The 15,389-nt window shown below is 37.4% G+C and overlaps 1 protein-coding gene across 1 annotated transcript; it reads left to right on the top strand.

The window, feature by feature from the left end:
* The first annotated feature begins 8,099 nt into the window (after positions 1 to 8,099).
* On the top strand, positions 8,100 to 8,993 carry LOC145111848 (uncharacterized). The gene is made up of 2 exons (XM_079048091.1): positions 8,100 to 8,591; positions 8,703 to 8,993. Exons 1-2 carry the CDS (start codon positions 8,100 to 8,102, stop codon positions 8,991 to 8,993), a joined length of 783 nt encoding a protein of 260 aa, XP_078904217.1.
* The last annotated feature ends 6,396 nt before the right edge of the window (positions 8,994 to 15,389 follow it).

Below are 15,389 nucleotides of genomic sequence, written 5' to 3'. Positions count from 1 at the left end.
TTCCATGGAATTGCTCTCCATTGGAATACTTTGTAATGTCTGTTGTCGAGTCTATGTGACTTTTGTGCATATTCGTTACAAAAGGAACAATGCATATAAGTTTGGAATCTAACAGATTTCAGTAAGTGGCAAAGAATCTTGCATTATTACATTTACGATAAGGATTTGGGATTGTGAAATGAGTATCATTTGAAATGTTCTCAATTGATCTATTCCACAAACAAAGGACCATAGGTAAACATAGTGTGCATGCTTGGAGCATGGGAGAACTATTGTTTTGATTCAAGTATAAAGTTGATTATTCGAAACATTATACAATGAATAATGAGTAATCAATATGGTGATTAAATAAAAGGTGTTTTATTTACCCTCAAAAGTATTGGGGCCATATAGGATTAGTATTATCCTTGTCTTTCACTTTGGATGGTTTGACTTCCCGAATAACTAGGTTATTCAAACCGTCCACAGTCGATCATACTTTGGAAGTAGGTATTGAGGCAAGACTGTCATGAATGGGTCTGTAGTATGTCTAGATGTTTTTAGACATAGCTGCAGTATTCATGAGTGCTCCTGGAATAAGATTCGAGTATTGGATTAAACCCACACTCATTTGAATCACTTCATGGATTTTATCACGAGTGATCATGAGATGATATATCTTATATTCTTCAAACCTAGAGATATGAGTTGTTGACTATGAGTTGGTTCTACATTGATTGTACGAAAACGCATCAGTAACTTGATGTTATAAAACGTGCATTTGTGTATGATTCCACAAGTAGTTAGTACAAGCATATAAGTCGAAGTTTATCCATTCCTTTTACCCCATGTGGATAAAATCGTTATCTGTGGGGCCCTCGATGATTTAGTGATGACAAACGTAAGTGCTCGGCCGGGCCTGGACTGATTTGATTTGTTCAATTAGTCGGTCGTCATAAATCGGAAATCGGGAAACAACAAATGGACAGAGAGAATGATTATAATCCATGTCTCAGTCCATATGATATCTAGAATGGAGGAATATATGATCCCTTATCTAATGGACTCGTCATTGACTAGGTCAGAGTTCGACAACGGCTTTTAAGAGCTACGATTGCTAGTCGGGTCTTGAAGTCATACTTCCAATAATAGTTTTAGACTTATCCAAGTGGGAGACTATTGGATTAGATGTCTAAGCCTATAACTATTATTGGTATGTACTTGACCCGAGAGTAGCATGGTCCATTTGGGTTGCATATCATCTATCAATTTGTTTGGATGGATTCTTGAGAGAAGGTTATATATGATTTATTAATATATTATAAGTTATAATATATTAATATTAAATCATATGTTTTAATTAGTATTGAACAAGAATTAATTTGGAATTAATTTAGTGATCAAAGGAGACTAATTAAATCTATGGGGACTAATTACGGTAATTAGTTATATTTATATGTGTTGGGCTTATGATCCATGTTGGACCAAGTTTATGTATGGATACATAAAGAGTTAGGCCACATGAACCATGGATCATAAAACCCATGGGTATGGATTTGGGTTATACCCATGACTCTTGAAATACCACACATATAAATACATGCATCATAACCTAAAAAACGCCACTTGTGGTTACACATGAAGTTCTTGGAGTTTATGGGTGTTTTTAGGTGCATGGAATTCTCTCTCAAGTTCCACCTTTGTCCTAGGTGTGTTGTGACTTCATTTGAGGCTTCCACACTATTGGGGCTAAGCTCTTAAGGCCAAATACATCAAGACTTCAAGCTACATAAAAGGTATGTTACTCTAACTAGTATCTTATATGGTTTATGTCAAATGCATGCTAGTTATAGGTTTAATGCCTTGGAAACCATTTGTATGTATAATTAGTGAAAACATAGATCCAAGGTATTTAGGGTTGTATGTGTACCATAGGATGTTGTACTATGCAAAACCCATCAGTGGTATCAGAGCCAAGGCTTGGTTTTCAATTATACTTGATGCAATTACTAAAAAAATCGATTTTCTGGCTGTCTGGACTGTGGACTCGCCGATTCCACTGATGGACTCGCCGATTCCATAAACAAATTCGTCCTACTCGTCGAGTAGGTTCATACACTCGGTGAGTAGGAGGCCTAAAGTGCAGATTTTCGACTTTTAAGGCTGGAATTGGACTAGAGTCATTACCCTAAGCTGTTTTTGAACTTATAAACCTGTTTTTGATGTGGTAATGATCATTCTAATCCAATTCAAAAGATAATTGTTAATAGATTCATGTTTTGTATTAGTTTAATGGTTAGGCTAATTACATGAAAATTGTTTGATTTGAATTGTCTTGTTCATATGAGTTTAATCTAGATCATAGTTTTTCTTGACATGCTTGTTAGTTGAATTGATGGTCTTGGTGTTTTTTTAATGGATTCCATAACTTGTCCTCAAGCTATGAAAATACAAAAGTTTTTGTGTTAAATATTCATTAAAGCCATATGTTACACAACTTGAAGAGTCATTTTCTCATAAATAGTTTTATGAACTCCATAACTTGTCCTCAAGTTATGGATTTTCAAGAGTCTCTTCATTAAAGTTTTTAAAACATATATTAAACTCATATGTTATGAAATTGAATTATTCTTTGAATTGTTCAAAACTTGCCCTCAAGTTTTGGAATTTGTAAAGTTTGCCCCATGAATACTTTAATTCCAAGTTAAACCCTTAGAAATTTAAAAGTTAAAATTCAACCCTTATACTATTATAATATTATAAGTTTAGTATATATATATATATGTATAAGAGTAAGTTAGTCTGACCATTAGTAGGCCTCATTCACGAAGCCGGTCTATAAGGGGGGGGGGGTATAAGGTTACTGCCTATGAAATGGCAGTTTAATGGGTGTCCACTCTCACCCACCGCTTCCTTGACGGGTGGAGGGTCGTTAGCCGAACGGGTAGGACAAGGACTATAATTTTCATTAAAAGTATAATGATGAATACTAAGTAACTAAACACTTATTAAATTCCCAATTAAGGGTTAGGGTTGTATGTGCACCATATGATGTTGTAGTATGCAAAACCCATCATTAAGAACATAGAAACTTTCACTCTTTCGCTTACATCAGAAAATATTGGATTTCCTGGGGAAAAACGTGTTTACTTTATCAAATAACGACAAAACGGATTTGAGTGTTAATTATGCTTTTGAGCTCACCAGCTTAAATGCTGATTCTCTCTTTCAAAATAACTTGTATTCTAAGCAATCCAGTAGACAGGTACACTCCCGGAGCTTTTGAGAAGATAGCCTAGTACCGTGTTGCGTCTTTTGTCTTTTATTGTACCTACTGTTGATGTCGAATATCTAATGTTTGAAAACTTATGTAAGAACTTATATATTATTAATGCAATGGTTGTTGTACTTTAATGACTATAATGCATGTGTTGTGATACTTAACATGACGTCCTCCGCCCCCGAACGTTTCCGCCATTCTGGTTTGGGGGTGTGACAGATTGGTATACTTTAAAATATAACAATATTTTATAAAACATATATAAATATAAAAGATATATAACTATAAACACATTGGGATAAAAACACTCTGACCAAGAGTTATACTTTAAAATATAACAATAATTTATAAAAGTATAAGTACATGCAGAATATATATATACTAGAACGAGTATCACAAGAAGAACAAAACAAAAGTATTTGGAGGTTGGACATTACCGTCAATCCTGGACAATTATGTAGTCATATCTGGGATCAATATAGCCTGATCAACTATATATTTATTTGAGATACGACCAACATGTGTTTGGGAGTGATAGTGGTGTTGCAACGAGTCTAAAACTTACCAACCATTTACAAAAAGGAATACTAGAACCAAACGTAAAGTTTAAAATTACTATAGGAGTATTTTATGATGCTATAGCCACGAAACTGAAAAGTTGTCAACTTCTTATATCAAGAAGTTCTAGAATCAAACATATAATTAAAATTCTATAGGAGTATTTTAGGTACCATAAATAACTTTTGTGAAAATTAAAAGACCCTTTCTTATAGATCTATAATTACTAAGTGTATACGTTAAAGTTATATATAGTTGAGATTTTATAGACTTAGAATAGGTTATTTTCACTCTACTTCCTTTTCCTTGTTTGGATGTGGTTTTTGAGTAGGATCACTTATTCGAAGGTCTATTTGATCTGGATTATATATAATCGGTACACACTATGTGATTATAGAAAGACCGGAATGGATCATCCTCGTAAAATTGTATTTGTAACGAAAATGTTTTATTAATCTCATAGATTCTTTAGACATTCCCATTCTCATATAAACCACATAGATAGATGTAATCACCCCACCACAACAACCAACGGAGGAATTCACGAAGATCAAGAAGGGATTCGTTAGGAGGATTCCAAGAAAGAGACAGTTGAGGAGTAAAGAAACTATAGAAACCACCAAGTGCCTTTACCTTGTTAAGGGCACCGATGAGAGGTTCTCATGAACTTCTGAGATTCGAACTCTTCGTTATGAAGTAATGGGAATCAGTGTCAGAATTGGAAGTAAGACAACACAGGAATTCAATATACCTACGGAGGAGAAGGACACCATATAGATATCAGGAGAGAAAAAATCTTTACCGCCAAGAGTAGAACAGAGAACAGAGGAAAACCACATGTAATTCATGCGAAGTGTTTGAGTGCCTTTTCGTCACATTAATATCTAAAAAAAATTGATACAACCTAGTGAGTTAGTGATTATACTACTCACGTTAAGTATTAAGCTTATCGCCTTTTCCCGTTGCGACTAATAACAGTAAATTGGATCATGAAATATCAATTGAGAGTGATTATTTCTACAAATTCATAAGTCTATTCCATATAGACTCTGTTATGAATTGTTTTCAAATATTTTCGAAAGTTGGAACATGATATCCAACAATCAAAGATAACTTAGTTCGGACAACACTCGGTTTGTAACCATTCTAAAAACTTACTTCTGCCCTTTTACCAGGACTGCATCATAGGGATGTAGGTCAAAACATTAAGAACTGGATAACAAAATGAAAAACTTATATGTATATAAATTGTTAGAAACATCTAGAGACAACCATCGTTGCTCACGAGCTCGTTTTCTCATCATGTAACAGAATCATGCCTCCGAAGAAACGTAACCAACCCACCGGTAAAACATCAATCCTTCAAATAGATTCGGCTACGTTTCAAGCTGCAGTTACATCAGCTGTCGCATCTGTCATGGCTCACCTTAATGCTAACAATGCAAATGTTAGTGGAAATGTTATCAACAATCCCGATCGCAGTGATAACCAAGTTCAGCAACGAGTGCCTGTTTGTAAAGACACTCCAAACCCGAAACCTAATATCCTGAAACGAAAGTTTAAGAACAAGAAAGGGAGTTGTTCAACTCAAGGACCTACCAAAGGGCAACAAACTGGGGCAGTCAATACCCCCATCAGCCCTGCTATTCCAACACCAACCACGTGGTACTTAGGAAATCTCCCATACTGCAGCAAGTGCAACTACCATCATTATGGAGTATGCCGAGTAGCACATTGCATTATATGCAACATGAAGGGGCACACCGCTCGCTCCTGTAGGATTCCGACTGAGTACCTTACTTCAACCACCAATGTTGGAACCAGTCCAATATGTCATCTTTGTTGTGAAATAGGACATTTCAAGAGGGACTGTCCAACAGAGAAGAATGATGGGGGAGTAGGAGGAGTTTGACCCCAGAGCATGGGGAGGCATCAAAGAACACTGCTATATTTTTGGTACGCTTCCAAACCGCAATAATTAATCATAAGTATACTTACTCTCTCGTTCGAACCAAATCACAACACTCATATAAAACTAGGAACCTTAACAGGTAAGCTATGATGGCTTAGTGTATACATTAGAGTCATTTAATTAAGATTTGTAGACTTAGAGTGAGTGATTTCCCCTCATTTGCTGTTCCTTGTTTGGTTGTGGATTTAGGGCAATGTCACTCAGTCAACTGTCTTTCCAATCTTAATTATACATGACTTGTATACACCAAGCGGTTATAGAGAGACCTAGTAAGGATCATTTCATGAAAGTTCATTATTTCAAATTATCAGAACCTGCGTATTGTTAGTGCTTGTTAATTTCAGATCAAAAATTTTGTGGTAATAATACCAAGGACAAAACCGAAAGCACTGAAAACATATGTGCATAATTAGCACATCGTCCTGATAATCTTTTCTTCTAAATCGACTTAATATCTATTACGTCGAGAAGTTCCGACTTCATCACCTGACATGGTTTGGCTTGGTCCTCACCATGCAAAATTCCTTTGTTGTGTAAAAGAACTTTTCCCTTAATCAACCGTCAAACGAAATTCTTTCAATCTATAACGGCAAACCTAATACGAACCCTTATATCATCTATTGCTTCAAAACTTCAGAAGTACCCATGCGAGGGGTACCACGCCCTTCTAGCCTACTCAGTAGATAGGAAACTTGAAGCGAAAACTACCAAAGAAGTCTCAGAAGTCAGTAACCACCCGTAGTATCCCCAATAGATCTCATAGGGAGATCACTTGTGCCGCAAGTCAAGTTCGAGAATAGAGACTAAGAACTAATGAGGTTAATCGATCGCTGCTAAGTGTATACGTGAGAGTGGTATATAATTTAGACTCAACAAGATTTAGGGTGTGTGATTCCACCCTATCTCCTGTTCCTTGTCTGGTTGTGGACTTGAGGTAGAGCTACCCATCCGAACATTTTGTCAATCTAAATTATATATGACTTGTATACACAAGGTGATGGTGGATGAGCCAAGTATGAGTCTTATCATGAACTTCAGAGCAAAATCCCACAGGGTTACTAAACAACCGGAGATACCTGAGTGTAAGTGGTAACGAATTGCATTGGGCTTCATAATCAAGTTACCCAAGGCAACAGGTGGAATTCATTCCATTTTGGGTGATCGTCGACAGATTAACCAAGTCCGCGTACTTCCTGCAAATTGAAGGAAACAGGCAAAATAGAGAAGCTAACTAGAACGTGTGTATGAGAAGATAGTACGAATCCGAGAGCGACATAATGCTTCCATAGTCAGACAGAAAAGCCTGCCATCTGTCTACTTACGAAAGCTTCTACAGATGATAGCTGGCTATGACACCGAAGGCTCTCGCACCTCAATTTTAAAGACATCAATAAACTTGTTCTTGGTGATCATGTGCGAGGGCTTCCTCTCTTGAAGTTTGATAAAGAACATCTTTGTGCAGCCTACGAAATGGGGAAGCAGGGCAGGAAGAGTCATCCAACAGTTGTGAATACGAAAGTCATAGAACCACTTGAACTTTTTCATATAGACCTTTGTGGTCCATATAGAACTTTTGCATTGGTGGTAACAAATATATACTTGCAATTGTTGATTATTTTTCTATATTTACCTGGGTGCATTTTCGTAAGCAGAAATCATAACCCACTCCCAAGCTCAAGGATTTTATAAAGCAGATAGAGATTCAACTGCAAAAGCTAGTTCGTAACATTCGCAGTGACAACAGTTTGTAATTCAAAAACCAAGCGTTTGAAGAATTCCTGACTGCGAAAGGATTAACTCACAACTTTTCGACTCCTTAAACTCCTTAACAGAATTAGGTCGTTGAAAGATGAAACCGATATTTTCTGCGAAGCTGCGAGAACCATGTTGTCATTTGCGAATCTGCCACTTTACTTCTGGGCGGATGCTATTGGAACTTCCTGCTTTACACAAAATCGATCAATCCTTAATAAGTGATTTTCTTTTACTCCCCATGAGATTATAAATAATACAAAACCTAATTCCAAGTTCTTTCATGTGTTTGGTTCTAGGTGCTTCATCTTCAATTCCAAAGAGCAAAGGAACAAATTCGATGTGAAGGTTGATGAAGGTATTTTCTTAGGGTATTCTCTGACTTCTAAGGCGTATACGGTTCTCAACAAAAAGTCCAAAAAGATAGAAGAAACCTACTATGTCACATTCGATGACAATTATTTAAAGAAGCATCAGAAGAATGACAGTCAATCAAAGGAGATCTTTCCCAAGCTGAATCCAGCAACGATTCCACTCTCCAATCTCTACGACGAATTCATGAACTTATTTGATGAGCCGGAGAAAGTGATATCTTCCGAATCCAAAGCAGCAGATAACAAGGAGGATGAATTGAAGAAAATTGTTGATGTAGCTGCCAAGAATCTTGAAAGCGGACCTCAGAATCCGAAAGAACCTCTAGCGGCAAGTACACCATTTCAAGGGGAGGGTTCTACATCAACCACCACACCTAGTACACCTTTTCAGGGGGGAGAATTCAACTCCTCAAGTGACCCACGAAAGTCAATTCCAGGAAGAGAATCCAATTCCAGAAGAAGAGGAACATACATCATTCGAGTGGAGAATGAAAATACGAATGATGATTCGGATGTGCAATCAGAACTTGAGGATGTAAATGCTGAACTGGACCCAACCCATGATCCTAATTACCCTCCATGGACAAAATGGACTAGAGATCATCTCAAAACACAAGTAATTGGAGAATCATCTTCGGGAATTCTTACGAGAGCACAACAAAAGGTGAAGAAGACTGTATTATTCTCTAAATTGGAATATTGCATGTTTAACTCGTTTATCTCCAAAATTGAACCTAAAAATGTTAAGGTTGCTCTTGATCATTCTGATTGAATGCAAGCAATGCAGGAGGAGCTCAATGAGTTCGAACTAAACAAGGTCTGGAGATTGATTCCCACTCCAAAGGATGTAATCGTTGCCGGTCTAAAATGGGTATTTCATAACAAGATGGATAAAGAGGTAATTGTGATCCGAAACAAGGCGCGAATCGTTGTTAAGGGATATTGCCAAGAAGAAGGCATTGACTACGACGAAACCTTCGCACCAGTTGCAAGGCTGAAGTCTGTTTGCATATTTTTGCGTATGCAACTCACAAGAACTTCGAAGTCTTTCAAATGGACGCTAGGTGTGCCTTTCTGAACGGGGAACTTGAAGAAACAGTGTATATGGAACAACCACCAGGGTTCGTAAATAAAAAATATCCAAACCACTGTTAAATTCTCGATAAAGCAGTCTATGGTCTGAAGCAAGCTCCACGAGCCTGGTATGAAACTCTTACTAGATTCTTAAAACAAGCTAAATTTAAACAAGGTTCGGTTGACCCAAACTTCTTCCGGAAAAAAGATGGTGACCATTTGATGATTTTCCAAATTTATGTTGATGACATTATTTTCGATTCTACAAATCCTAGCTTAACTGCTGAGTTCCGAAAGTTGATGGAAACTAAGTTTGAGATAAGCTCCATGGGTCCGATTAAATTTTTCCTTGGTTTGAATATAAGACAGAGTCAGGAAGGAATCTTTATCAATCAGGAGGCTTATACAAAGACATTACTTGCTAAGCTTGGAATGGTGGGAGATTCGAAGGTGAAGGTTCCAATGGAATTCAGAACGAAACTAACACCGTCTCTGGACAAACCAGCTACTGATATGACACTCTATCGTCAAATGATAGGTTCATTGATGTATCTAACTGCTAGTCGTCCAGATATCGTGTTTTCTGTTTGCTATTGTGGAAAGTTTCAAGAGAATCCTCGTGAACCCCACATGACCATTTTCAAGAACATATTCAGGTATCTTAAACGAAACTCCTCACTAGGAATATGGTACCCATCAAGCTCAGGTTTCTTTGTAGAAGCGTTTTCAGATGCTGATCTTAGAGGTTGCGGTTTAGATCGGAAGAGTACAACGGGAGGATGTCAATTCCTTGATGGCAAACTTATTAGTTGGCAATCAAAGAAACAAACATGTGTCTCCCTATCAACTGCTGAAGTATAGTACATAGCCGCTACGTCCTGTAGTTCACAAGTCATCTAGATTCAAAGTCAGCTTCGTGACTATGGCATCAATATGAAGTGCATCCTCTTGTATTGCGATTCTGAGAGCGCCATTCCCATTTGTCACAACCCAGTGCAACATTCAAAGACCAAACACATCGCACTAAGGTATCACTTCATCAAAGATCATGTGGAAGATAGAAATGTCGAGATACACTTTGTTAGATCCGCTGATTAGCTGGCCGACATCTTTACGAAAGCCTTGCCTGAACAAACCTTTAATCATATTCTTCAATGCTTAGGAATGATTGAGGCTGAATCAATTCTGAAACTACCTTCGCATTATAAAAGTATTGTTTGAGCTGTGAATCGGTGCGAACGTTCGTAATAGTTCTTAGTCAACTGTTAATCTGCGAAAGTTCGTAGTAATTTCTAGTCAACCGTTCATCCGCGAACGCTCGTAGTGGCTCGCAGTCCACTGTTTATTTGAAGTTTCGGAGCTTCTTCTATACTTTTGTACATATGGTGTGTTTTTACTTATTTATGTATTTCTGTTTTTATTTCTTTTTCAGAAAATAAAAAATTCAAATATCTTATTTTACTTATGTTTTTATTTCTTTTTCAGAAAATCAAAAATCCAAAAATATTTTATTTCTTTCTGTTTTTATTTCTTTTTCAGCAAAACAAAAATACAAAAATATTTTCTTTATTTTCATTACTTATTTCTTTTCATAAAATATTCAAACATACCAAAAATATTAGATAATTGAGCAGGTTTGAAGTCACATATCTTGGTGATCTCAATTATGAATGATGGGGCAGGTATAAATTTCCTAATCTATGCACTAGTTAAGTGTCCCTAGAAGCATGCTATTGCATGTAGTCCGAAACCTCTGAAACTTTATGTTGAAGCCTTAATGAATCGATAATACCAATCGTTTCTTTCCAATAAGGCTATTCATTCACATAAGTCATGAGCTACCTTACACTTCTCATATTGAGTTAAGAGTTGACTGCTTAGTCACTTTCGCATATCAGAGGTATATTTTTCTTTGAAACCACCTCCCACTACTTCTCCATCACTTTCGCATTCAGAAATGTAACCCTTGAGACTCTCAGAACTTACCACTAAGGTTTATGGTTACATAACATCTGTGTTTATGATCTTAAATTCACTATAACCACGAATTGAGTGAAACCCAAAATCCAACACACATTGAAGAATTGACGGTGAACAATATAAATGTTTTAGCTTTTCACCAAGGAATTAACGAATGTCCACCTTCTTGGCTTGTACCTTGAAATCTCTTTTTGTTTTTGCGAGATCTTAATGAATTGTTCTAAACCTAAGACTTTTCTTCGCAATAAATCTAATTTTTATTTTTCTTGAGATTTCTATATTTATCCAGCTACCAAAAATAATTCCGAAGCATACTTGTTCTTATGGCTACACTGGTCTGACAAGTACTTAATATGAACGTTCAGACTTATGTCAAGTTTCATCGTTTGGTTGAAGATGAAGCCACCCTTTAAACTGAATGAAAAGAAGCCTTTTAGTATTTCTTAACAAACTGTTGATCGTAATTCAATGGGACACCACACAGACACTTTAGAGTCTCTCTTGACTCTGAAGGAAGCGATCATTGGCCGGGATCCATCTGCTTTAGGTTTCAACAGACATCACTATAATCTCATACAATAATGTTGATTTATTTTTTTATCTTTGGCACACTCTCGCACGAAGATCCTTGTGATTTTCCAAAGTCTGGTTCATGGTACTCATGATTACTTTCAGTTTTGCAGAACAATTGATGGTGATTAATTGCGAAAGAGTGTAACTGAATCGGTTGCGAAAGGGCGTAACTAAAACAACATATTAAACGGATAAGATTTGGGTGCGTGAAAATTTGAAACTAACGCCGATGTCACGCCGCCTGACACACGTTAGCCCAGGTCACAGCTGTCACTCACGCTTTTTAAGCCGACTCTTCAGTATGTTGATGCAACCAACCGCCAGATTTCTCTCTCCTATCAAATGGTATAAAGGGTTTACGACATTTCAATGTTCATTACTACTTTCAAAACATCTCAAAATATTCCCGGTGATTTCTCTCTCTACTGTTCATCTTTTTCTCCAAGCAACCATGGCAGCTTCTTCTGAAACCCATTCAAACGCTGAACAGATGGCACAATCAACAATTCTCAACCTCAAGGAAATTCAGAATCTCATTCTGGACCTTGACCCATCCAAGTACAACGCTTTTCTTCAGCTAATCATCGAGTGCTTGCGAAATTCACCATTGGTAATCGCCCTGACGAAGTCTAAAATTGTACCCTTGGTTTATCTGTCCAAGGCCGATTCGATAGCAAGCTACCAAAAATCAGAGGAGATGATTATGTTTGAGATCTTTAACAAGATAACCCACATCACCAAATCCCGGTTCTGTAGCCTGCTAGGGCTTCCTCAAGGTCCTGCCTTTGTCGATCCATAATTTATCCCTAACTTTTGCAATCTTAGAGATGTTTTATCAAATGGGTTACAAGGAAGTTATGATCGTCGTCTCAAAGTTCAAGAAGCCAAACCTTCCGGCAATGTGGAATGCCCTGTTTACCCTTCTCTTCAAAAGTTTATCTGATAGGGTAACGGGATCCGACTGTGCAAGTAAACTGTTCATTACCATCATGTATGGCATCTACACCGGTGTGAACCTTGACTATGGTTCAGTGCTTTGGGCTCAACTTGTCCAGAGTACTATTTCAACTACACACCACAACGAGATTTACTGCGCTCATTTTTGGACTCTCATTGTTCAAAGGGCTATTGATCGACTTAACATCCCAGTCCTAGAAGATTCGTGCATGGCTGCTATTACGATTTTCCATACTACCAACATCATTCTTGCAGATACTTCCAAGTTTACCTTTATTGGATGAATTTCGAAATCTATGCTTCGCAATGTCCCAGCTGCGAGTGAAGTCATGCGAACCTATCGCAGTCTACCAGCCTCCGGTCTTCGACCAATGACCGATGCAGTACGAAAGGAACTTGAAGAGGCTGATAATCCAAACAAGGGGTAAACGCAAGGGGAAGGCTGGTCCATCTGAAGCTGCTCCATCTCCAAAGAAGGGAGGTAAAAGAAAACCGAATGCAGAACCATCAGAACCTCCTCAAGCTCCGAAAAAGAAGAAGGTAAAGAAAGCCGCTCGCAGGCCGAGGACTCTAACTCCAAGTCTTCAGGAGGACTCGTAATCGAACACTGTCTCTGAGATTCGCATCGACGAGCAAGTCCAACATGAACAAGATGACACTGCTGCTACTTCGCAACCTCAAGTTTCAGAGCCAATACCTATGAACCCAGTGGTAACCTTTTCAATGCCTGAATCTGTTCCCATCATTGATGATTTCTTTCAACACTCTACTCCTCCTCACTTGTCACACCCCGAAACCAGAATGGCGGAATCGTTCCGGGGTGGAGGACGTCATGTTTAGCATCACAACCAATGAATAATAGGAAACATAGCAACACAACCAATACAGTGGATACATATATAAGTAAAATGTTTACATAAGTTTGAAAACTTGTTTTAGGTACATCAAAAGTATATAAAAATATAAAAACATGACTCTTATTGCTCCGGCTTCTCTAAATCCAAGGAGTACCTGTTTCCTGATTTCCTGAAAATACAATCAGTTTAAAAGGATATCAACATAAAGCTGGTGAGTTCATAAGCATTTAGTTTTGGTGGAAGAGGTTCTTTGATTCTTTTGAAAAGTGTTCCTCAAGCAAATCCCATATTTTTCTTATGAAAAGTAGTGTTGAAAGAGTATCTATTAGTAGAAGATAAATCATCAGTTTTAGAAATGCCAGTGTTATCCTGGGAAAATCCCATATTTTCCCTAAAAAACAAGTTATCCATCCTAGAGGTAGAGATGTAAGTTTAGAAATCCCTGATTACTATCAGTGTATATATGAAGGTAGTTTTATTACTAAAAATAAAACAATAAAGAATAGAGTCCATAAACCAAAGTTAGTTTATACTTATTTTGCGAGTCGTATAACCATACTTGATATGACCTAGAGACCTTTATAACGTTCTTCAGGCGTTAAGCTAAATGACATTTGTGCACCCCAGGCGTGCCCTCCTAACTGTAGCTAGCAGTTCAGGTGTGTGATTGTCAGTCCCGAATAGATCTATTCACAAATCTCATGCTCTCTGTCCAGGAGACTCTGGTTATACTGATATAGGATTTAACCCTGTACACCTAAGGGTATAGTATTGAAGTAGAGCCTCACAATTCTATATAATCTAGTTTACTAGCGAGAAACAGTATAAAACAATAATTATCCTTGAATAACAGTACTTTATACTCCTGAGAAAATATATAACATAAACTAAATCTGCCATAGTTTATATATATTCATCCCTGAAGTCTGATTTGGTAGAAACTGCCTAGAGGGTTATCCCAAACTATACCCATTATAGTTTATTAGAGTTGAAATGGAAAGTGCTTTGTAAAACCTTTCAGAAAACTATGAAGTTAGATTTCCAAAAATAAAGTTTCCCTTATGCTCAACATATTACAAAAGGGATAAAGTATCCAAATATGTTATTAGACGTGGAAATCATTGGGTTGCATTAATAAGTTTAAAACTTAATAAAATACTTTGAGTTTGGCTTGTATTCCCTCCCTGAAAACATTAAAAACACAGAAAATGCAGGGGTATGAACTCACTGTGGTTGTGCGAAAACGTCCACTGGAAACGAAGATCCTCGGGTTGTTGTACGTGGCACTTAATGGAATCCTAATATCAATAAATACATATATGTATCTAAATTAGCGATTTCATTAGATAAAGTGTTAGAAAAACACTTGCTTTCGGTTAAGGACTATTACCGGAACCTGCTTGAATCGAGAAAACGAGCTTTCACCACTTAGGAAGAGTTTGCGGCCGTGAAAAGTGGTTTACGGTCGTGAAGAGTTTACGGCCACGAATAGGTTTACGGTCTTTGAAGATGGGTCGTAAACGGGTTTACGGTCTTTGAAGATGGGTCGTAAACTCAAGAACAAGGGTGCTGATTTCGAAGAGAAATGTGTTATAGATGCCCCGAAATAACTCTAAACGGTGTTTCTCGGTGTTTTCTTGAAGATTAAAGGCCTTCTAGGTGTTTACGGTCCTGAGTTTTAGAGAGAGAAAGAGAGAGTTTCCGGTCAAAGGTGTTCAAATGAGGGTGGGGGTCTCATATTTATAGAGGTTTTGTGGTCGATGGGTGGGGTCCACCCGACGCTGGCCGCAAACGAGTTTACGGCCGTAAACAGGTTTACGGCCATGAACTCCAGTCAGGCCATGAACATGATGTTTTTTGAGGATAATTCGAGTTTCGCGTGGTTTTGATTCCGACTTGCATATATAAGTTTAATTATATAATACCAGATGATTTTCTAAATCAAAGGTTCGACAGAAGATTAATAAAATTCAAATTTTATTAACGGAAATTGCATAATGGAAACGGAAAAAGTTTCGGGTTGTCACATCATC

The sequence above is a fragment of the Lactuca virosa genome, chromosome 5, assembly GCF_052849685.1.
Source record: "Lactuca virosa cultivar CGN04683 chromosome 5, Lactuca_virosa_CGN04683_v6, whole genome shotgun sequence".
Taxonomy (NCBI): Eukaryota; Viridiplantae; Streptophyta; class Magnoliopsida; order Asterales; family Asteraceae; genus Lactuca; species Lactuca virosa.
The sequence above is the reverse complement of the archived record's forward strand: the minus strand, read 5'-3'. Positions and strand labels throughout refer to the sequence as shown.